The sequence below is a fragment of the Mixophyes fleayi genome, chromosome 7 (assembly GCF_038048845.1).
Source record: "Mixophyes fleayi isolate aMixFle1 chromosome 7, aMixFle1.hap1, whole genome shotgun sequence".
Taxonomy (NCBI): Eukaryota; Metazoa; Chordata; class Amphibia; order Anura; family Limnodynastidae; genus Mixophyes; species Mixophyes fleayi.
The window spans coordinates 80,092,814-80,117,044 of NC_134408.1; the positions used below are offsets into that span (position 1 = coordinate 80,092,814).

The 24,231-nt window shown below is 40.5% G+C and overlaps 2 protein-coding genes across 6 annotated transcripts in view; one reads left to right on the top strand and one right to left on the bottom strand.

Moving 5' to 3' along the window:
- Window positions 1-24,000, bottom strand: part of ORMDL1 (ORMDL sphingolipid biosynthesis regulator 1) — a 40,606-nt gene extending 16,606 nt beyond the window's left edge. The window contains exons 1-2 of one of the 2 annotated variants that reach the window (XM_075180038.1): window positions 23,851-24,000; window positions 2,444-2,624 (exon numbers count right to left, since the gene is read on the bottom strand). In XM_075180038.1, the coding sequence (XP_075036139.1) occupies window positions 2,444-2,617 (174 nt within the window). In that variant the 5' untranslated portion in view covers window positions 2,618-2,624; window positions 23,851-24,000. Of the gene's footprint in view, window positions 1-2,443; window positions 2,625-23,799 lie in introns of both variants that reach the window. The other variant, XM_075180039.1, reaches the window with a different exon arrangement.
- Window positions 24,001-24,018: 18 nt separating this feature from the next.
- PMS1 (PMS1 homolog 1, mismatch repair system component) overlaps window positions 24,019-24,231 on the top strand; it is a 276,036-nt gene continuing 275,823 nt past the window's right edge. For 3 of the 4 annotated variants that reach the window (XM_075180033.1, XM_075180035.1, XM_075180036.1), the window contains exon 1: window positions 24,121-24,197. In XM_075180033.1, the coding sequence (XP_075036134.1) occupies window positions 24,170-24,197 (28 nt within the window). In that variant the 5' untranslated portion in view covers window positions 24,121-24,169. Of the gene's footprint in view, window positions 24,198-24,231 lie in introns of all 4 variants that reach the window. The other variant, XM_075180034.1, reaches the window with a different exon arrangement.

Consider the following 24,231-nt stretch of genomic DNA (forward strand, 5'->3'; position numbering starts at 1 on the left):
AGTAGCTCCAAACATTTGTTTTTCTCAATCTGATAGCGGTTTCTGACCATCTAGTCAAAAGAAATATTTGACTTTCCTAAAAATTGATTTATATAACAATAATAAAAATATTACAATGTATTGTTTGTATAGAGGCTTCACAACCTCTCAGGACAGCTGCTTCTATTTGTTTTTTAATTCTAGTGCCCAAGAAAGATTTTCTGTACTTTAGCTCTGCAGGTGCCAATACTCTATTGTTCTGCTTATATACTTAGGGGGGTATTCAATTGTTAGCGGGTTTGGAAGTTCGAGCGTGCAAAGTAATTTTTTTGCTATTTTACCTTATTTTCGAGCGCGAAAACTTCTGACGCAATTCTAATCTTTTTTTTTTTTTTACCGAAACGGTGTTATCGCGCTCCAAGCGTTTGTCAATGTTAAAGTATAGGCTGGCTGCGAACCCTTAGCGCAAAAAGCTATTCAATTGTTTTTTAACGCCGAGTGTGAAAAAGGCAAATATGCTGTTTTATGTCGCACCTCCATGGTCTGCTCAAAGAAAAAAATGTTTTTTATTAAGTTAAGAAAAATATACATTAAACTGAGAAAATAGGTGTAAAAGTTCATAAAAGTAACCTAAAAAAAGAAAAGTACTTAAAAAAGTGTATATTAATAATTTTTGGAAATTTCCCCCTTTAGAATAAATCATAGTGGTGCATGTATTTAAACTTTTTTATATTATTTTTTTGTTTTTAAGGGGGGGGGGTGGTTGTGCCAAAAAGTATCAAGTGTCATGTTTTCAATCGTTTGCTCCCCACTCTATTTAGTCTTTGCCCTAGTGCTGGCAGGCTATTGATGTGTGAAAAATTTGACGTAGGGTTCCCCCTAATTTAATTGAACCAGCACTAGGCAAACCAGCTGGGGTGATAGGCACTATAACAGGGGGGAGGGGGAAACGCAGTAAAACACCCACAGACTGTTCAGCGCTGGCCTGGATTCCCTAGGGATTGTGGTCCGCTGAAAAATGTAAGCGGGCCACCTCCCTAGGGACACCCAGGCCAGGCTATGGGTAGTAGGCTAATAAATGGGGATTTTGGATAAAAAAAAAAAAAAATTGATTTGTGGAACTACATGTCCCAGCCAGCCATGTTGGCCTAAATAGTGTGGGCATGCTGCTACTTGTCTAACTACAAGCACCAGCGTACCCATGGCACCCAGAGCATGTTGGCACTTGTAGAACCACAAGTGCCAACATGCTCTTACACCCACGGCTGGCTGTGATCTGTAGTTCCACAAAGCAAAATGTTAAATAAAAGCACAACACCCTCATTCCAACCACAAATCTTTATTAAAAATAATAAAACCCCAAGAAATACAGCAAACACCCTCATGTACACCATAGATTTTAATTTAAAAAAAATAAATACTCACCATTGACGAAATCCTCATTTTTTGAAGCTTCACTTACACACACTCATTAACGCAAAGTCCAAAAAAAATGTTTTACTTTCGAAGAAAGGTCCGGCTTTCCCACTGTCCCACAAATATTTGTACCTTACAAATGTCCATGCTTGGCCAGTGTTCAAATGTTTGTAAATTTCAAAAAATGTACCTCCTTGTAAAATCTTTAATTCTGCTGTACAGGGGGGGGCATTGTTGCTTGCAGTGCTGGGGCCCTTCTTCATTGCAGTATGGGGGCCCAATCTCCTTTGCAGTGCTGGGGCCATTCTTGATTGCATTAATTGACTTTTATTTTTTTATAGTAAAATGAGTGCCTTAACCACTCCTCATTTCAAACTCGCTAGGACCAATAGAGCTTGAGGGGGTGAATGCAAAAAAACAATTTAATTGAGGTTTTTTTTTTTAAACGCACGCTCGAACAGGAAAAAACGAGCGCGTTTTTTTTTTTTTTCGAGCGCGAAATTTTAACGCATCTCGCTAACAAGTGAATACCCCCCTTACTGTATGTATAAACTTTTCCCCGTTATTTACTGTAACCACTAATGTAGTGTATCTGAACATTTGTGGGAATGAATATTACACAGCAAATATGCATAGACAAATAAACCTAGTCAGAGTAATGTACTGCAGTGTTATTGTTTGGTACACTGGTCACTCTATGCACTATAGCATGTTGCACGGCTGAAAACATTGTGTGAGAATCTATCAGTCTTTGTCTCACAACAAATAGGAGTCTTTGAAGAAATGTCAGGGTAGGTAAACAAGGATACATCTGTGTATATACACACACACACACACACACACACACACACTTGTGTGAGTATATATATATATATATATATATATATATATATATATATATATATATATCTATATATATATATATAAATCATGCTAAACCTCAACGGAAATTCCTAGGCCATTGTATTCACCCCTCAAGATTTTTACCAAAGGCAGCCATAAGGTTAATCCTTAACTGTGATTCAAATTAATCACTCCAAAAACTCACCAGGTTGTGAATGACATTAGTCAGAGTCCATGCCACAGGGACACTAAAGAAAGGAATGCTGAGGAGGACCATGTGTAGCATTCCAACTCCCAGGGCATAAGTCAGCCACATTCCACGACTGTTCATAACCCGAGTGTTTGGGTTTACCTCACTGTGTGCTACACCCACGTTCATCTTTGCCCTGCGAAGTACATTAATAAGATGGTTATTATTTGAACATAACTTAAGGAATCAACATAACATAGTGGAAATGGAAAACAACTTTGTCAGCAATATGTTTCCTGCACAAGTAACCATGCATTCTAAATATATCCAGCAAAATCTTCTGTGCATAGGTGCAAAACTATAATGTGCCTATATATATATATATATATATATATATATATATAATACAAGTTACCTCGTGCATGATACTCATGCATTCTAGTCAAATCAAGCTACTTAAGGTGTTAAAAAGGTTCTTGTCATCTTCATCGCCACACACACACGCCGCTAGGCTTTTATACATTGGATAATGCTAAGAATTTAGTAGGTCAGTGTAGTATATAACTCCGCCCAGCAGGTGGCGCTGCAGCTTGAGCACTCTGTCACCCGGTAGTTTTTTTCCACACCCACACACTAACACACGCCGCTAGGCTTTTATATATTAGATATTAGTTGTTCAAATTGTATAAGTAACATTATATACATACACACACACACACACACACACACATATATACATGCACACTTAAATACAATTTTAATATACAGTAAATTGGTGCTAAACCGAGTGTGAGGCGAATGGTGACAACCGTTTCTTCTATACTCCCCATTTACCATGGTGAGTGCACATTAGTAAAATCTTGAAAGGTAATCAAGGCATAATATCAATAATAACCAGCATATAACTAACTGTCCAGCAAACTGCATATTATACAGGTTAAATAACCCAAATACAAAGCCCCAATAACCAGCATATCACACAGTTTCAGTACAGCTAAATACAGACAAAATAATAAAAAAATACTGTCATTGCTTTAATGTGTATGATGGATATAAAAAGTTTACACACCCTTATTGAAATTGTAGGTGTTAGTAATGTAAAGATCCCATAGATTGTAAGCTTGCGAGCAGGGTTCTCTTACCTCTCTGACTGTATGTATTACCCAGTATTGTTTTATTAATGTTTGTTCCCAATTGTAAAGCGTGCGGAATTTGCTGGCGCTATATAAATAAATGATGATGATAAATCATATAAAACCTTTTTCCACCTTTAATGTCACCTTGCAACCAACAAAATTTAAGTGAAAACCAAATAGAAAATTTTTATGACGATCAACAGGAGCAAGCATGGTATCAATCAGCCCAGAGGAAAAGGTTCAAGCTGCTAGATCATTAGGACCCAGTCAATTTTTTGCCTCTGGAGAGACAACGTCCCTTAACAATGTCGAGGATGTTTATTCCAGCCAACCCGATCATGCCATCACAAGCGGTAAGTAGTGTCAATCACCATGATCGCCCTATGACTGACCCCAGCGTATCCTTAATACAGAATGAGAGCTGCAGGAGAGAGTTAAGAGAAGTTCAGCTCTCTGATCCATTTCACCTGGAGGAGAAGGTTGTTGTACAGGGTAGCTAGGAGGTAGAAGGGGATAATAATAGGTATAATAGGGAACAATTTCAGCTTGTGGTCCCACAGACCATTTGATATGCAGCTGATGTCAATTGCCTACTGTGACGAAAATGAGAGGTCCCTTGCAGGCAAACTTTACCTCGTTTCCCACATTAATAGGGGATAAATTCATACTTGCTAACTTATGGCAATCAGCGTCCGGGAGCTACCGGGGGGAGGTGGGTGTGCGGGGGCAGGGCTCAGAAAATTGCGTCATTATTGGTGCGTTATTTTACAGCAGGGGGTGGGGACAAATGCAGCGATTCTCAGGGATCGAATTCTGCCCACTTCACTAGGCAGTGGGCAGATGCGGGAGGCTGCCATACTCTCCCGGGAATCCAACCCGGAATCCGGGAGTCTCCCGCACATTCCGGGAGAGTTGGCAAGTATGGATAAATTATACCTTATAACCCCAGTCCCCCATCACAGACTTTATTGTGGTAGAAATATATGTTGCAGTCAATTTCCCAGGAAAAAGGTGCAAATGTAGTTGATATTTTCAGTTATGTTCCAAATGTGTCTGCATTATATGCAGTGATGTGTATATGGAATTATTGTGCAAAATGCATTTATATTATGCAGTTTATTGCAATATGCGAGAGTATGCTGCTTGTGCTACTGTATATACCCAATGTTATAATATTTAGTGGAAGTACTACTGCATTCACATATAGTTATATAACACTGTCAGAGAGGTCTTGTGGCACTACAACACCCAGGTGTTGACATTGTGCAGCTGAGCAGGTAAACAGATTATCTACACAGTATTGTTGACAGACCCACACTTCGTCAGGCTACTTTTTGTCTAAAAGGGAGGTGGGGGGGACTAGTAACTTCTATGTAGGGCTATAGAGAATCCCCTTTAACATCAAATAATATTCCTTGGCTGAGTTGTGGTAAATCTGATCACACACACCCCATTGTGTGCAGGGATCTAGATATCTGGTCTCTGCCCCTCATCAGACTTTATAGCACTCTCTATGTTAATAGTATGACTAGGGTATAAAGTATGATGGAAGATGGCTGAGAGACAGTGGAACATCTGGATCACAAACACTAAGCAGGATCTGCGCGTCGGTCAGCGAGGAGAGTCCTTGGCGCAGGGCGCTGTGTGAGCCGGTATCCTAGGCTGTGAGACACATTACTGCTACCAGGTTGGAGACTAAGCTCCACAGAGAGTAACTACCAACCAAGGCTTAGCTAGCGGATAATTATATTGCTGTAATTTGCTAATGTTATTGTATTGCTATTATTTTTATGTTGTTCCGTACAAAAGCGCACTTTTATATCTGTGCCATAATACTTTGCCTGGGAAACCTGTCCCCACATGGGACACCCCAGACACTTGTCTGGACACTAGGGTAAAGGTCACTGAAGCGCCAATACACAGACATTTTATAAGTCTTATTACATGTGTCAACAGTTTGGTGCTCCAGTGCTCGTACGTCTCTCAACTCCTTACCGATAGTCAGGGAACCTTTCCAGCTAGTGTCAGGGAACCTTTCCAGCTAGTGGCTGTGGACATTGTAGGTTTAGTGCCTGTGCTTGGTAGATCAGGAAAGTGGTAATCCTTACCATTGTGGATTACGCCAGAGTACCCAAAGCTGTAGCTCTGAACCCGCTACCTGACTTTCTCACTGATGCCAAAATTGAAGGTGGTATAGAGGAGGTGTGTTGGAACAAATAACTGGGTATCCATAAGAGGGAGCAACTGGTGTCAGTGATACGGTGCTTAGTTTTAATGCACCACGTGGATACTGGTGAGCAAAGGCCAATTAGGTGATGCTGGTGCAAGAAGCTATTATGGCTATTACTCAATCCATGGACATCCTCCGCTATATGGGTTCCCAAAAGGGCTAGATGGTCTGCTTTTGCACAGATACTGCCGGCTGAATGAAGTGACCATGTCTTACACCTATCCCTTGCCCTGCATTGATGCACCGATAGACTTGTTGGCAGGAGCGAAGTACACTTCCGCTTGATTTAGGGTTATAAATACAAGTAAAAAAAAAAAAAAAAAAATATAATGCAAACAATGTAAATAAAAATGAAACAAATAAAAGGTAAAGGGGAAAGGGTGTATAACAATGGGAATTCAATCAATGCATTAATGTAAAAAATAATATTAAATCAGCAAACCAACCACAAAGTTGGTACTTTAAATGTTAATAGCTCTTTTATATGCGTTGTGTAGCGAAATCCTAACCACAGTGGAAATCAGACCTGAAATTCATGGGCCTTCAACGTGTCAACAAATTTTGGAGAGCAGGAAATTACATAGAAAATATTTCACGTGCGGCCAACTAAAAACTTTTGCATCATATTGTCTAAATGTAGACTTTCATCTGGTCTCAATGTTAGTGCTCTAGCCAGGTTACATCCCCTCTTCTTGTTTAGACATATAGTTTTATATTACCCATCTACCAGATGTCATATGTAGGATTTTTTTTAATCTTTTTTTATCTTAAGACATAAAACTATAAGTAGATTCTTTCTATTTGATTTATTTCTATTTTTATATATTTATTCCAACTTTATTTGTATTGTAAGTTCCTCTATGTTTACTTTTATTTTATTCATACCTTCATTTATTTGTACTCACTTTTCTCTTCCCCAGATGCATTGGCCACATTTTACCTTCTGTTATCAATTTTTAATAAAGACAATATTGTCCCACCAATGACTGGACAAGACACTATATTCACACACACACACACACACACAAATGTATTTCAATTAGTGACGCAGGCAGCCGCTGTATATCATTGCAAAAGTATTGATTTTTGATATTGTGTTGTATTTTTGTATTGGAAGTGGAGATAGGAGTTAGTATTTGTTAACTTTTATAAAGCAATTATCATGCTAATTAGACCTTTTCATCTGTGAGTGAATGTGACTGGATCACTTATAAATAACTTATGGTATAAATTTATTTAAAGGAAATAGCGCAGGGCGTTTATTTATATAATTGCAAATGTACTTTTTGATATTGTGGGTATGTTGGTAAAATAGATATCTTTATTTCTGAGACAAGGGGAGAAAGTCATTTGTTTTATCTTTGCTAGAGGAAATGCATGATTTCTGAGGTATATATCTACTACAGTAAGACTTTGTGGAGGAAGTCTTTTGTATATAGTGATGTGGGGAAATGACTTGTTTGGGATTTTGTACCTTTCTTTGGGAATGTGTATTCTGCGACTGTCTGAAGAAAAGACCCATGTTAATGTAATGGTAATTAGACCTTTTTGATGTGTGAGGGTCTAGCACCTGAAGGCACAGGAAGGTTTTATTAGACTGCTGTTAGATTTCCTGTGTTCAAAATAAGATGTAGGAAATCACAGCAAGTTTTAGGATATCACAGAGAAGTGTACATGCTGTTAGCTTTGCATGTAAATCCATGTTTGGGTAAACAAACTGTATCCTGATTGTCAAAATAGCTCAGGCCTCAGGGGGCTGGCTTACCCTTAGAGGCTGTGTTCAAACCTGTATAAAAAGCACTGTCTTGTTTTGAAAATTGTTCTTCATGTTCCATCTGACCTGCTACCCGGTACCTTCAACCAGGGTGAGCAAATAAACATCATTTGCTTCAAAGACCTGCTTGCAAACTTCTCTATCCCTGTGACCTACAGATGAGATCCAAAATCTAATCTGTTTCTGAGGTTTGGACCCAACATCCAGTACCACCCTCTGCCTGCTGCCCAGCAGCTCTGGCTAGTGTGATAGGCCAGGGGGGATCCATCCACAGCAACCCTTATCCATAGGAAGAGGTCAGGAGTACCATCCCAGATACACCAGTAACGGAATACACTCGCTGCGTCCGTTACCCAGAAGAAACCCGGTTCTGGATGCCGGTAAAGGAGTCCAGTGGTGGCAGCATTAGTAAGCCCCTGCTACTGCGGTGAGAGGGCGCATTTGGGATAACGAAAGGGAACAGTGGCAAAGTAAGCCCAGCCGGATCCCAGCAACAACAGACAGGGTGGCATAGGCGGTCCATCTTGTCACAGTGACCAATACATTTGTAGCCTGAATACACAGCAGGGGGTTGTTACCTTTTATCCTGCCTTGTTAAAAAGATAGACGAACTACATGAATAATGCGACCAGCAATTAATTTAGGAATTCACAGACCTATGTGAATTTTGTTAAATCCAGGATTAGAGACTATATTACATCCTGATGCTAAACATCTGATGCAATTTCTATAACTTTGTGGTGCCAGCTAGGAAGGTGGCTGGGTTACCCCCTGCCAACATATGGGTCAGAAACAGTATTTAAGTGCTGTATTTTAACTGTAGTATTCCATCTGTACTTCTGGATGATCGCTAGTACTTCCAACTAGTGTGTAAAGGTCCTTGTCAGGACTCAAACAATAAAACATTACTGCTTGAAGATCCTGTCTGAGGCCTATTACCTGCTGTAACCTGTGACCAACATATAAGAGCTTACACACTAATCTGTTCCCAGGCTGTCCTGTATTGAACCCAGCGTCTCTGTGTTAACGCTCTGCCCTCTACCCAGCAGTCCTGATCAATAGTAAGCAGTCAGGAGGTACCAGACTGCCCACAACAAAGGGTTGCTGCAGCAGCTATAACAGCTACCTAGGTGCTGTTGAACGAGCATAATGGTGACAGACAAATTCTTCTACAACTATTGCGCAGTTGGCATTTGCAGTCGGCGAGTGTCCGATAGCAAGGTGACATCAATAAGAGTGATCAGTAACTGTCAGTTACTGACAGTGACAGAGATAGACAGATAAACTGTGCAGGAAGAACATCCCTTCATCCTTCTTCCCCCCAACAGCCCGAGTGTCGAAGTAGGCTCATCTGGTCACAATAAGGATATATCAGGCACCAAGAGCCCAGACCCAAACAAAAATTGCCACAGAACCCAGTTACAAAGATATAAGCACAACAAAACATCTCTGAGAGAGAATCTGAACAGCAAATGTGAGTAAACCAGTATTATACCTTAAAAGGGAATAAAGATATACAAACAGGGAAGAAAATGGCAGGCAGCAAAGATTTTACACTAGCAGTGACTAAGCTAACAATAACTATCAACTGTAGCTGGTCAAAGTTGAAATGCTGTTGTCTAAAGATTATTTGTGTAAAGTTATAAACACTGATAGACCAGAGAGTAATAATCAAGAACGAGACAAGAAAAACCAGACAGGCATGTGCAACCATAAATTTATTAGTTTAGGATGATCAGCTAATTCACATAAGAGATGATAATACTGCTATGTGGGATGCACTAAAGAAAGTACATGAAAGATTCTGTTTAAACCAGTGGTTCCCAAACTTCTGCAGATCGCGCACCCCTAGGGGCATATTCAATTGACGGCGGAATCGCCGAAAATCCCGCGCTCAAAAAATATTACCGTTAATACGGTAATATCTCACTGGATTTCAGCGAGCTGAAATCCAGCGAGTAAATTACAGTATTAACGGTTTTCCCATGCAGGATTACCGTAATAACGGTAATATTTTTTGAGCGCGGGATTTTCGGCGATTCCGCCGTCAATTGAATATGCCCCTTAGAGTCTCCAAATTTTTTCAAGGCACCCCTCCAAAATAATTACAGAGCAGTCCTGTTTTAGAAGTAGTTGGATCAAAAAATTGTAATAAGTATTTAGGTCACGACAGAAATACTTATTTAGTTGTATGCAAAAATGCCCCTCTGCATCCAGACACTCTGCCCTCTCTGCATCCAGGCACACTGCCCCCTCTGCATCCAGGCACACTGCCTTCTGTCACGCTGTCCCCCCTCCTCTGCCCTCTCTCACACTGTCCCCCTCCTCTGCCCTCTCTCACGCTGTCCCCCTCCTCTGCCCTCTCTCACGCTGTCCTCCTCCTCTGCCCTCTCTCACACTGTCCCCCTCCTCTGCCCTCTCTCACGCTGTCCTCCTCCTCTGCCCTCTCTCACGCTGTCCCCCTCCTCTGCCCTCACTCACGCTGTCCTCCTCCTCTGCCCTCTCTCACGCTGTTCCCCTCCTCTGCCCTCTCTCACACTGTCCCCCTCCTCTGCCCTCTCTCACGCTGTCCCCCTCCTCTGCCACGCTGTCACGATCCCTCTCACTCTGCCCTGCACCAGCCATAGAAAAAAAGAAAGAACACAGAAACTTATCAATCTGCGCGGCGCCTGGACCCAGCATCCACCTCTCTCCCGCAGCTGTCACCGACGTCGATATTCAGTGACAGCTGCGGGAGAGAGGAGGATGCTGGGTCCTGGCACCACGCAGATTGGTAAGTTTCTGTGTTCTTTCTTTTTTCTATGGCTGGCCCGCGGTACCCCAGTGGCAGCGCCGCGGCACCCCTTGGAGCCGCGGCGCACACTTTGGGAACCGCCGGTTTAAACTGAAAATTATTCCTGCTAAGAAAACTGTACCAAATGAGACTTAGCAAAGGAAAGACTATGCAAGAGCATAGAAGTGAATTGCTGGAAATTGTAGCACAGCTCAGATCTATAGAAGTTATAAAATGCTACCACATAGTAGCCATAGTCTTGTGCAGTTTATTTGACACATACATTGCACTGATAATTGCTCTGGAAACGAGGCCTGAAGCAGAACTCACACTAGATTTTGTGAAAAACAGACTTATAGATGAATATTAGCGCAGAAAACAAATTACACAGGATAAGATGGACAGTGACACAGAAAAAGCACTTAAAGTTACAGATACTCAAATGCATAATAAGGAAACAAGCATGTCTTATATGTGAGAAAATTGGACATTTATAGAAAAACTGCTCAATATGGAAAGCAGAACAGCAGAAACTAATTTTGAAAGGGTCCAAGTAAAGAGTTAAAACTATACTCACAGACATATACACAAACAAATGGTGGAACTTTCAAAGCTACAGTATCTTATCTGAACAATAGTTGGGATATAGATTCAGGAGCAACAAATTACACAAGTGACTGAGATTTCTTTACTGAACTTGATATGAATCATAAACAAGAAATCTATCTCGCAGATGGTGCCAAAATCTTTGCGGAAGGTATAGGGCACAGTCTGCTCATATGCTCCAATACAAACGACGGTAATTTATCCATATCAATAAAAGATGCATTATTTGTTCCCAGATTGGAAGGCAGACTATTGTCTGTAAGGTGCATGGCGGCTAAAGGACTTTCTATTAAATTCCAACATAACATGTGCATTAAAGAACTGCAAAAAAGAGGCCTAACAAAGGACCTCACAGTATCAGACTATTCAACAACCATGAGAGGTGAAATGCTGTATGAAAGCAAAATCGACAACAATACAAATCCCAAAACAAAGTGAGAACAGATCATTTAAACACTTGAGCTGATACACAACAACATATGTGTCGCACACCAGGAGATATATTGACTTTCACTGATGACTCCAAATACAGTCACTTACCTAATGCAAAGCAAAGATGAAGTACTGGACAAGTTACAGGATTATGTTACAATGACAAGAAATAAATTTCAAAGAAATCCACTTGCATTTCGTAGAGACAATGGTGGTGAATTCACAGGATACAAAATAGAACACTTCCTAAGACAACTTAAATAAAGCACCACAAGACAGTACACCAGAATAAAATGGGGTAGCCGAAAGGAGGAACAAAACCCTGACTGAAATGATCAGGTACGTGTTTAACAGGTTCAGGTCTATCTGAAAAATATTGGGGAGAAATCGCAATGACAGTCACTTATTTACAAAACAGACTTTTCTCCAGAACAGTGGAGAAAACTGTATGAATTATCTTAAAAAATATTAGTTTACGAATGTAAAGTCTTTGTCTACAGTCCCGCAGAACAACGCAGTAAACTGCAGAAACGGGCAGTGAAAGGGTACAGCAAATGTTCAAAAGGATACAGAATCTTGAATCCAAAAACAGAAAAAAAAGTAACTATAAGCAACAGTGTGACATTTGTTGAGAAACTGAGAAATAAAGTGATGATCCCTGCACATGTGGATAAAGAGGCAACACTAACCCCAAAGATACAAGCAATACAGCCACTGAACAAAAGACTAAAATCTGCTGGAAACTAGGGGTGTGCACCGGCTACTTTTCGTGTTTTGGGTTCTGATTAGCTTCAGGTTTTGGGTTCTGATTGGTTTTGCCAAAACACCCCACTCAAGATTTTGGTTCTGATTTAGGGTTTTGGGTTCTGATTTTTTTTTTTAAAAAGCATAAAAAGTGCTAAAATCCATATTTTTGTTTTTTTTTCACTCCTACACTATTATTAACCTCAATAACATTTATTTCCACTCATTTCCAGTCTATTCTGAACACCTCACAATATTGTTTTTAGGCCAAAAGGTTGCACTGAGGTAGCTGGATGTCTAAGCTAAGCGACACAAGTGGGCGGCACAAACACGTAGCCCATCTAGGAGTTGCACTGCAGTGGCAGACAGGGTGGCAGTTTCAAAAGCTAGGCCCCAAAGAGCACATAATGCCAAAAAATCTTTTGACTGCAGGAACTGTGAACGTAGTTAAATATTGCAGTACTAATATTTCTGGACTGCAGGAACAGTGAACGTATTTATATATTGCAGTACTAATATTTCTGGACTGCAGGAACAGTGAACGTATTTATATATTGCAGTACTAATATTTCTGGACTGCAGCAACAGTGAACGTATTTATATATTGCAGTACTAATATTTCTGGACTGCAGGAACAGTGAACATATTTATATATTGCAGTAGAAATTTTTTTAGAGTTTTTTTTATATTTTTTTTTATTATTTTTGTATAATTTTTTTAGAAATGTTTAATAACAATGGACTTAGCAGGACAAAGCACAGGACACAGCACCACTGGACTCAGCAGGACAGAGCACAGGACAAAGCACCACTGGACTCAGCAGGACAGAGCACAGGACAAAGCACCACTGGACTCAGCAGGACAGAGTGACAGGACACAGCAGCACTAAAAAAACCAACCTCCCTCTTCCCTGATCTGAGCCCGACTGAAGATGGCGGGGAATTTATAGAATCAGAGTCTCGCGAGATCCGACGGCGGGATTTGGAGCTCAGCCTCGCTTTCAGTGTTTCTCCACGACGGAAATACCCGAACAGTGCTCGGATCGCCGTCGGATCCGCACTGTTCGGGTGGGCTCGGATTGCGATAATCCGAGGCCGCTCATCTCTACTGGAAACCAGATACCAAAGGTAAAGATACACAGGAGTGCACAGCAGATGAAGTAAGGTACTCAAGCGGAGAAAACAAAGGTAAAGCACCTGTGTGCCTCTCATATATAGCTAATTCAATGCGGAAACGCCTGCAAACTGCGCCCAGACAAAATGGAAGCTCTTGGAGAAGAGCGATGAAACTTGGGGAGCAAAAGGGAAGAGAGACTAGTGCATTGATTTTGAGAAAGACATCACAGACTATTTAAAAGATGATTTTAGTGGATTAAGTGGATTTAATGGATGGCGGTTTTGCAAACCCCAGCTTAGTAAATCCAGCGGTTTGTATGTTCATAATTGTTAAAATCAGGATGGCGATTTTTAAAGTGGTGGTATTGTAAAATGTCAATGCTGGCTGTTTTAATGGTGGTTTGTACTTTGGTGAATCTGGCAGTTTTAAAACCGCCGGAAAAATCGCAGGAAGAACTGGCGGTTTCACCAAACCACCCTTTAGTAGATTTAGCCCTCAATGTTGTTTGAGTGACTACACTGGAGGAACAGCAGGTGGCACTGTTACTAAATGTGTTTTCACTCTGTATTATAGAAATGTACACTGTTGTATAGGAATGTTCTAGTAATGTTGTTGTTCATGTAAGATTCTTTATTCGAAAAAAAGAGAAAGAAGTTGTGTGTACAGGGCACTCTTTTAAGTGTTTTTACATGATAATAAATGTCTGTTAAAAATTATAACTTTATTCACATAAGTCAGACATCTATTAGCGAAATAATTAAAAACATTAGGTGAATGAATATATGTACCAAATTAGAAATCCTGTTAAAAAGTGGTAAAAACCACTATGCTATCTCACTGTATTCTTATAACAGTCAATAAGAGTGAGCTGTTGGAATATCACGTTTACTAAATATGAGTATTATATAGTGTATACATGGGTAATTCTGTCCTTATCATGAGTCTGTATTGACAACTAAATATAATATATCCGTTTAATTCGGTATGTGTTTTCTCTCAATTTCAATCTTTCTAATTAGCTCCTAGGGGTAGAGCTTGGTACTGTTAGGAGTTGTTCTATAATCAGTAATCATGAGAACGTTCCAATATAGTCATTTGTCCATATATAGTCACTCCCCTATTGAGACTATGTTGTTAGTTGAATTGAACAGTCTATATGGTGTTTTTATTTACTCTTCAATAGTCAGAATGATGATTCTGTGCTGAGCGTCTTAGCGCTATTACATATCTTAATATACACATACACCTTGATTACTCTATCAATCTCGTTTGTTTTATCTTAATGTCAATCACATACACCCTTATGTATACCTAGAGTCACTACCCTACCAGATCATAATAGGATTGGGGGGTGAATGCATTCACTATGAATTATTCTTTCATTCACTTATTCTCTCTATTGCTGGTGTGAATCAGTTCATATGTTTATAGTCTACCTCAAGCAGTTTTTGGAGGCTCTTTGTAGTCGTATTGAACTGATCAGCTGAGTAGTAATGTTCCCTCTTTATGCATGATATTCTCCTAGCTCTTCAATAGTTGGAATGCTGATTCTGTACTGAGCGTCTTTGCGCTATTACATATCTTAATGCATACACACACCTTGATTACTCTGTCAATCTCATTTGCTTTCTTGATGTCAATCACATAGACCCTTGTGTGTGTCTGGAGTCGCTACTCTGCCAAACCATAATAGGATAAGGGGGTGAATAGGGGAGTGACTATATATGGACACATGACTATATTGGAACGTTCTCATGATTACTGATTATGGAACTCCTAACAGTACCAAGCTCTACCCCTAGGAGCTAATTAGAAAGACTGAAATAGAGAGAAAACACATACCGAAGTAAACGTGTTACGACAACAGTGCGGCATAAACTTATAGAACTAGTAGCAGAGGTCTTCGCCTATAGCAGCCGCCTTTCCTGTAGAGACTGGTTATGCTCACAGGTACTCAGCTGCCCCCAGGTCTTAAACTCAAAGTAGTATAAGTTTATACTCACATAGCTGCGTACGGGAGATGACACATGGAACAGCGGCGGAACAGCGAACTGCAGACAGGACGGAGCCCCGGAGGGGGTGTCAGGTATCAGCACGGTCGGGGTCACAGGTGTTGGTTTGGAATCCAGGGACAGGCAATGGATCAGGCTCACAGGCAAAGGTACAGAGTCCGGGTGCAGGCAAAAAGTCAGGTTCACAGGCAAAGGTTCAAAATCAGGAAACAGGCAATAGGTCAAGGTCACAGGCAAAGTCTCAGAATCCAGGGGCAGGCAAAAGGTCATACACAGGTAGTCAGATTCTAGGTAAATACACCAACAAGGCACAGCAGCAGGCTAAGGCACATGAGTACTGAACTATAACCGGCAGGGAGGCTAAGCCTTAAATACAACTACTGGCCAATGGGAACAGGGCAGAGTGATCAGCCACAGATGGCTGTATTAAGCAAAACAGGTGGCCCAAATTGCGCACACGCCTGACTGAAGCTAATGCCGGGACGCGGCGCCATCTGTATCGTCCCAGCCGACGATTCCCGGAAGTGACGTCCCGGTTGTCATAGCGACGGCCGGGACGCAGGCAAGAAGGTCGCGGCGGCTCGTGACAAAACGGATATATTATATTTAGTTGTCAATACAGACTCATGATAAGGACAGAATATTATACCCATGTATACACTATATAATACTCATATTTAGTAAACGTGATATTCCAACAGCTCACTCTTATTGACTGTTATAAGAATACAGTGAGATAGCATAGTGGTTTTTACCACTTTTTAACAGGATTTGGTACATATAGCCATTCACCTAATGTTTTTAATTATTTCGCCAATAGATGTCTGACTTATGTGAATAAAGTTATAGTTTTTAACAGCCATTTATTATCATGTAAAAACACTTAAAAGAGTGCCCTGTACACACAACTCCTTTCTCTTTTTTCGAATAAAGTTATCTATACTGTGTAGGTGCACCTCCCCTAATTATAAATGAGAAGATACTCCTAAATGATAAGGGGTTAAAACTTGGTTCGGTGACAAACACAAAATTTATATCATGTAAGATTCTGTCATGTCTGTATGCTGATAACCATAGTTGCCTACTCTCCAGGAATATCTGGGAGACTCCAGAATTTTTGGGAGCTCTCCCGGACTCCTGGGAGTTCAGGACAACCTCTCACATTCTGCCCGCTTTGTTGGTGAACTGGGTGGAAGCGGAGCTAATTGCATCATCCTGGCCATGCCCCCTGCTGTAATAGACTGAAATTGGTATTGTATAGCAGGGGATGGGGCCTAATGACGTGATTTGTGTGACCACACCCCAAGACACAGACAACTTTGGAGATCTCCCAGAGTGGTGATCTCCAAAGTTGGCAAGTATGCTGATAACTAAACAGTTTATTATAAATAGTTATACCACAAATAACTTCCCAATATGTGTCTATCGACAGAGTATGAAAGTAGCGTTGATCTGCTAACACTAACATCTTGGTGCCAGATACCACAGGACACCTTCAGAGGTCTTGTGGAGTCCATGCCTCAGAGCTATTTTGATGTCAAGAGGGGGACCTATACAATATTAGGCAGGTGTTTTTAATGTTGTGGTTTTCTTAAAAATGTATTTCACATGCATCTAACTACTTCTGTAAGGCCACGTGATTCATAAGCGACTAGAACAACTGAGTAAATAAGCACCAAGATGATACATTCATTTGAACAGAACAATCTCCTTTTTCATACGAATAAGAAACACTGCTATTGAGAAATCACCAGTGTACATAAACCAATAAAATAATTTCTGTGTAGCCTCTCAATGAGACTTATGGTCGCCATACATACTTTAATCCAAATTTAAGCAAACTAAAGAAAGAAATTGTATGCTAATTTTATGTTTTCAGGTATTATTTATAAGTAAATGACCTATAATAGATAACTTTTTTTTTTTTTTTTTTAACAATTCCTACAGTCTGCATAGCTGGCAAATGTTATGGGCAGCATAGTGGCCTAGTGGTTAGCACGTCTGCCTCACAGCACTGGGGTCATGAGTTCGATTCCCGACCATGGCCTTATCTGTGTGGAGTTTGTATGTTCTCCCTGTGTTTGCGTGGGTTTCCTCCGGGTGTTCCAGTTTCCTCCCACACTCCAAAAACATACTGGTAGGTTAATTGGCTGCAATCAAAAATTGACCCTAGTCTCTCCCTCTCAGTCTGTCTGTCTGTGTGTGAGTGTCTATAGTATGGAATTTAGACTGTAAGCTCCAATGGGGCAGGGACTAATGTGAATGAGTGCTCTGTACGGCGCTGCGGAATTAGTGGCGCTATATAAATAAATGATGATGATGATATTGCTCGTTTCTATTGTCAGTCCCAGGTTTTAAACCTGGAAATTTGCCTATTTATGTAATTTTTTATGTGTTTTTATGATTTTAATAAAATTTGTAGAGTTTCAAGGATAATTCGCCTACACCTGGCCTTTTTCTGTTTCCTTTGTTTTTGAGCCTATTATAAGAGAGCTTGTATGCAGAGCTGGTATACAGAAGACAGAAGGAGACAACGGCAACTGATAATATATGCGAGAGGCTGACCCCCAATGGACATATCTTGTAAGCGTTATATCATTAGGCGTGAAGGAATGTATTGTACCATTGCTTGAAAAGAAGCATGCTATATACACTGAGGGTGTGTGGTTTAAATGTCCACATGGTGAGAGAACATTTAATTGCATGCGTGTTTACTATTGCAAGTCTGTGACTTACTTCACCATTTGTGCCATCTCTTTGCTTTTATGTGGGAATTGACATCTTGAGTTGGAAGTTTTTGAATAATAGAAAGATCATCTAATCATTTGAACATCGGACAATATTTATGAAGTATTGGACAATATTGTTGTACAAATTTATTATAGGACAGGTTGCGGCATCTAGAATATCCACCTTTTTAACATTTAAGAGTTACTTTTTATAACATGGCAAAACAAATTCTGTTCGCAAGGGTCATTAAAAATGGTGCTCTCTCCTTCCCCTACACATTTGAAGTGGCTGTGAGTGGCAGACAAATCTCAGTGCATTTGTATGGGACCATTAAAGCTAGTTCCTGTTGATTACAGCTTCTTGGCATAGCATTATGAAACTCATAAAATCAGAGAATCTAATAGCAGAAAAGAACCTACAGGTCTATATAGGGGCTGATTTAGAATAAGTGCACGATTTGTAGCTGAGCCAACTGTGTTTGTACTGCATGGGGTGCAAATGCAAACAATTTTTTGCATGGATGGCAAATACTCGACAGCTCTAATTTTACACTGCATTTTGGAGTTGGGCTATGCCATTCCCGTTCAGACTGTGCATTTTATATCCTTTACCCTCCCCATCAGCAATAAATGGGGTTTCCACCCATTAGCTGGGTTTGCTCCTTATGCTAAATTGTCATGTGTGCATTTATTTTGTTTTTTCCCCCCTTTATATTTGAGGCCTGTCTTAACAATAGTTATCTTTGTCCCATGCAATGTAGAACTCTTTTACTGTACGAGTTCAGTCACAACTGCTGAGGGACTATACCATGGAAAAGACTTCCTACAATTTCAAAGCATTTCCCTTTGGTCCAACGACTCTTTTCTTTTTGGAAAGATGGCATGTAGGCCCCACTGCAACAAATTTGAAAGAAACATAGCTGTTAACAGTAACAAAAGCCACCCAGGTATTTCACTATGAAAAGTTCTGGGTGCAGTAACAGGGAGGTAAACTTGATAAAGTCAGAGGCTGGCATGGTGTATGAAGGAGGACACTCCTAATTAGTACTAGCTACTAATAGTAAAGTATGGTGCATTGCACAGGCTACTAGCATAGGTCTGGAGGAAACCAGTTCCACAGGTTTCTATGGTGACTGAAAAACATAACCTTTTGACTGTATCATATGGAAACTAGTCCTTGGTGATTTGAATTCTCAGGTACAGCATAGTGACCCTTTTACAGTGGTCAGAGACAATGTAAAGACTGGATTTTCACTAAGTGAAGGAGCAGCTCTTCTGGCAGCTATAATAAACAGTGCAAATTCTAATTGCTGGGGAAATTAGTTCAAAACATAAGCATTGCAGAGAAAAGAGGAGCTGGTGGTCATCTACTGGTCACTGGCCAGTGTGCTGCCCTACTGGTGGCCCCAATTCAGTGCACTGTGCTACTAGCTCCCTGCAAATGCATTGCAGAGCTTGGAGGAGCGAAAGACCATCTTATGGCCACAGGTCATTGTACTGTCCCTTATGAACTTGCCAGTTCCTAAATTTTGGATCAGTTCCACCAGACCTGAGCTAGCAATGTGTGTGATATACAAGATTTATGGTAAATAAATGTGCCCAATTGTTAGATATGATACTCTGTTACCTGTCAACATAGATCATCATATTTAAGTTGACAGAATGTACTGTAAATCAGACTGTGGTGTTAAAAGTTCTCATAGATCAGGTGAGTGGAGGGATCAGGTTAAATGCTTGTATGAAGCGTTATGTTTTGAGGCAGCACTTTAAACTTGGAGACTGAGTGTATGATGGTATGAGGAAAAGAGTTCCAGAGAATAGGTACAGCACAATAGAAATCCAAATTTGGGCAAATTCTGAAGTGTGTATGCACTCATGACCGGCAGTGTAGGCAGATCTCTATAGAGTTTACAGAGTCATGATCTTTTCAGCAGATGGTTATGACAGATGAAATGCACAGATCTGAAAGTAAATCATGTAAAATTGTGTATGCATGAATCGGCATGCTGATCGGGACTTAAGTCACTGGTAAAATTGTTAAAGATATAACATGTGAGAAATTTCCTGCAGTGTGGACCCAGCTTTAGAGGTGATCAGAGAGGAAGAGAGAAGGAGGTAATATGTAGAGCATAGGTTCAGTTTGTGAGAATATCTGGAGATTAGGAAAGACAACGTAAAACTTGCAAAATTGCTGAGGGGTTTGCAGGTTAAGACTAGAATTTTGAACTTTATTCTGAGTGGTGAAATGGAGTCACTGTAGAATTATGAGGAGTACTTAAGGAGGGAGAAGAAAGGTGTACGAGTTGAGCTACAGAATTCAATACAGACTGGAGTGCAGTCAGTTTGTTGAATGCTAGACAAGAGTAGAGTCTAGCCTCGATACAATTAGTGCAAGCTGTTATGGCCTATGACCACCTAGATGAGCTTTTAGAACAGTTAGGGTAAAGATCTTCACCTATAGCAGCCGCCTTTCCCGTAGAGCTTTATGTGCTCACAGTAGTAAAAGCTCATCAAAGATGGCTGCAGCACAGGTGGAATCAGGGGCGCTTAGCCCAGGCTAGAGCGGGTGGTCAGAGGCAGACCGAGGTCAGAGGTCTGTAGCAAAACAACGAAGTCCAGAATACAAGCCAAAGGGTACAGGCAGAGGGTCACAACGGTAGATCAGGTATACAGGAATCCAACAGCAGGTCAGAAACAGTGCAGGACTGGAACGCTATAACCGGCAGGGAGGCTAAGCCCGCCCTGCCTTAAATACTGATAGTAGCCAATCAAGAGGCAAGCTCCATGAACAGATAATAGGGCCCAGCTGCTAATAATAATACTGCGCCTGCGCCCGGGTAACTGCGCTAATTTAATTAACTCACGTGCCCGGCTATGTTTAGCCTGCCGGGACGCGTACAGGAGCTGGAGGAGCATCCTGACCATTGCCCTGGCGATGGCCGGGTAGCGGCAGAAGAAACGTCCCGGTCGCCACGACAACGGCCGGGACGAGGGGCAGTGAGAAAGAGCAAGCCGCGGCTCGTGACACAAGCACCAATATTTTAGGTGTATCCAGTGTGAAAAAAGGAGCTATGCAAGTGGTGTTTTTAAGCTACAGACGATGTTAGACCGTGACCTTGAGGAGTGAATGAGAGTGCAGAGATAAAAACTACCCCTAAAATGAAAAGTTCAGCAATAATAATGTTAAGTTTCAAGCAGAAAGAGGACATGAGAGAGGAGAAGGCAGCAAGGCAATCAGGAACATGATCTAGAAGAGATGAGAGATCAGGAGCTAAGAGACAGATTTGACTGTCATCACCATATAGAGGATTCTGAAAGGAGCAATTAAGTTGATCAAAAACAGTATAGATGGAGAAGAGAAGGGGTCCAAGAAAAAAGCCTGATGCATCAAGTCACCTTCATCAGGTGCCATGAAGCACTGCATGAGAGATGCTTTCATGATGGTCAAAAGAGCTGCTAATGCTGCAATGAGATTTTTACAACTGATTAGAAGTAGAGTTCTTCTCCTGCATCAAAATGGCTCAGCAAATCGTCGGTCTTTCAGCACAGAGGGCAACACACCCTCTAGGGTGCATAGTGTTCTGCTTTAATATGACAAAGCAGTCTTAATATGCCTCAGGACATGAAGGCTTGTCTTTGTCTTTTGTGGGTAATTTCTTCCTGACATGTAAATGAAACTCCAAAATACTACCAAAATGCACAGTACGTCTTTATGTATTTACATTTACTTTTTTTAAGTAATTTCTTTCACAAACATTGGATAACTGTGACCCCAATCCAGTTCCCTACATAAACTAGGTATCTGCTAAACTGAGCAGATGGTAATTAACAAACCAAAATAAACACATGAAATGACCAGTATAGAAAGGACAGATTTTCATTAATACCTTATTGCAAAATTGTCCTACTAAACACTACAAAATAAATTTTAAGGTTGGACTCAGAAGTTGCTAATACCGCTTTCATACTACCGTCCAGGCATTGTCCCGGGTATATGAACCAGGGATATTGCCGGGGGACAGAGGCTCCCCCTGGGTCAAATTCCCGAGTAGACTGCGTTCATACTGAACACAGGTCTGCCCGGGGTCTCCATGGCAACATCACAAGAGGAGCTCTGATTGGCTCCTCTTGTTATGTTTTTTCCTTGTTTTTTTTTTTACTTTAACATTGTGTCTGGTGAGAGCCGAGTTGAAAAATCCCAGGTCGCATCATTCATAGTGCAGGCTTCACAGGGCAGACCCGGGAATTACCCCACCAAAAGATCCGGGTCTAATTCCCGGATCTGAAGACCCGGGACCATTCATATTACACCCCGACCCGGGTCGTCTGGGGTTGTTGGCGCAGTATGAATAGTGTATCAGTAACCTGGGCCAGCTACATCATTGAAAGGCAACCTTGTAAGCTTCAGGGGCCACACAGGCGGTCCTCTAACCTTGAAAAGGGTTATTACCCTTAAACTAAGCAAAAAGTTAAAACAATGCATTTAATGAAAAATAAAAAAGAGAGACATCTGTAATAACATATCAACAGGCATTGTAAACAAGTGTTATGACAAACAAATCTGACAATAAAGCAAGAAGGAGCTTGTGGCTGCAAGTGAAGGCTTGGTGGGCCGCCTGGTGTTTTAAACAATCCATGCCACTTGATGTGGACTGAGTTTTTTGAGATGCAAAAAACCCCAGACAACAGCTGATGTAATGAACATTTGTTCCACATTTAGAAGCTAGCTGTCTGTACACAATGATCTCATCCCACAGGGACCTGAAGTTGCTTATACACATGCAAATCAGTGCATGCACACAATAAGATTGCAGAAAGCAAACCACAAAAAACATGCAAGTACTTTAAATATGTTCTTTAAACATAAGCACTTATCCTCCAAATATCAGTGTGAAAGAAGTGAACAACCCCATTACTGGTTTTATATAGTTATATGCAAGCATGAGTTCTGTGATATAATGTTTTGAAATGTGAAATTGCATAACTAATTATATAAGCATTTTATATTTGATGCTCTTTTTTTCGTATTTGAAACTATAACTAGGATTGTGAGAGCTGCTGCCTTAAGTCACCTAGTCATACCATGTGATCACTGACACCATGAACTTCCCTAGTCTGATTTACTGACAGTCTGAAAATATCAGGAAAAATATTCACCGGATGGTCACCATGAAGTTTAGAGTGTTACATTATTCCAATACCACAAACTGCTTCAGTACATATAATAAAATATAGTAAATGTGCTTTTAACAATGTCCATAGTGTGTGAATAACCATGTACTGTAAACTTCAGTATTAATATACAGTGAAAAAAAATGTTCTTAAAAATAAATAAATAAGGGACATCCTTACCAAACAATCAGAAATATCCCATCAATAATTTTGAGATTGTATAAAGCTTCTACTACTTCTAATCTTTGAACATTTTCATTCATGTACAATTACAGAATATTTAAATAATATTTAATAAAAGATTAATTCTTGTCAGTAATTTCAGAAATTGTCCATAGCAACTATTTGCTATGGTTGCCAACCATTCTCTAAGCCAGTTGATACCAGTTGATTCAGGCAAAATGAACACTTTAGGGTTTGCATAATTAAGTCTTCAAACTCATCTAACAAGAATTAATAGGCTTCAAAACACCAGTTGATAATTCAAAACAGATAAGAGACATGCAATTATAATTGTTGTAGTAACTCTAGATAACCTCTATCGTCAGCAATGGGAACATAAATAGAATTTAACGCCCCCCTCCCCCGATTCCAAAGAAGACAGCAGTGTAACGTTTGCTATATTGGGGATCAGCGTATAAACTTACAGGTTTTATTTTGCTCCCCAATTATCATCAAATCGTTTTATTCATTCTTACCAGCTGGTGATCAGCCCCGTTATTGCACGGCTTCCTCTAGCAATCTCACGCAGCTGGAATCAAACGCGTTTTCACAAAGGTTCTAGAACGTTGGACCAGATCCCAATGAAACGCACATTACGGAAGAATCGACGCACTTGATTGACACAAGACTGATCTATTGGGTTCGCAGGGACGTCCTGTGATGTCACTGGGGCGGGTCTTCCGCTGTCGTCTGACTGAACTGCATGTTTGGAGGGATCCCTAGCATGGACATTTACAAGGTGTAATGGGGAGGATAATCGGTTAAGGTATATCAAGATCAGATCAGAAGAATGTTATGGAATATAACTGTATACATTTTCTCTGTAAGCTAATATGATTTTGTTTATTCCCAATTAC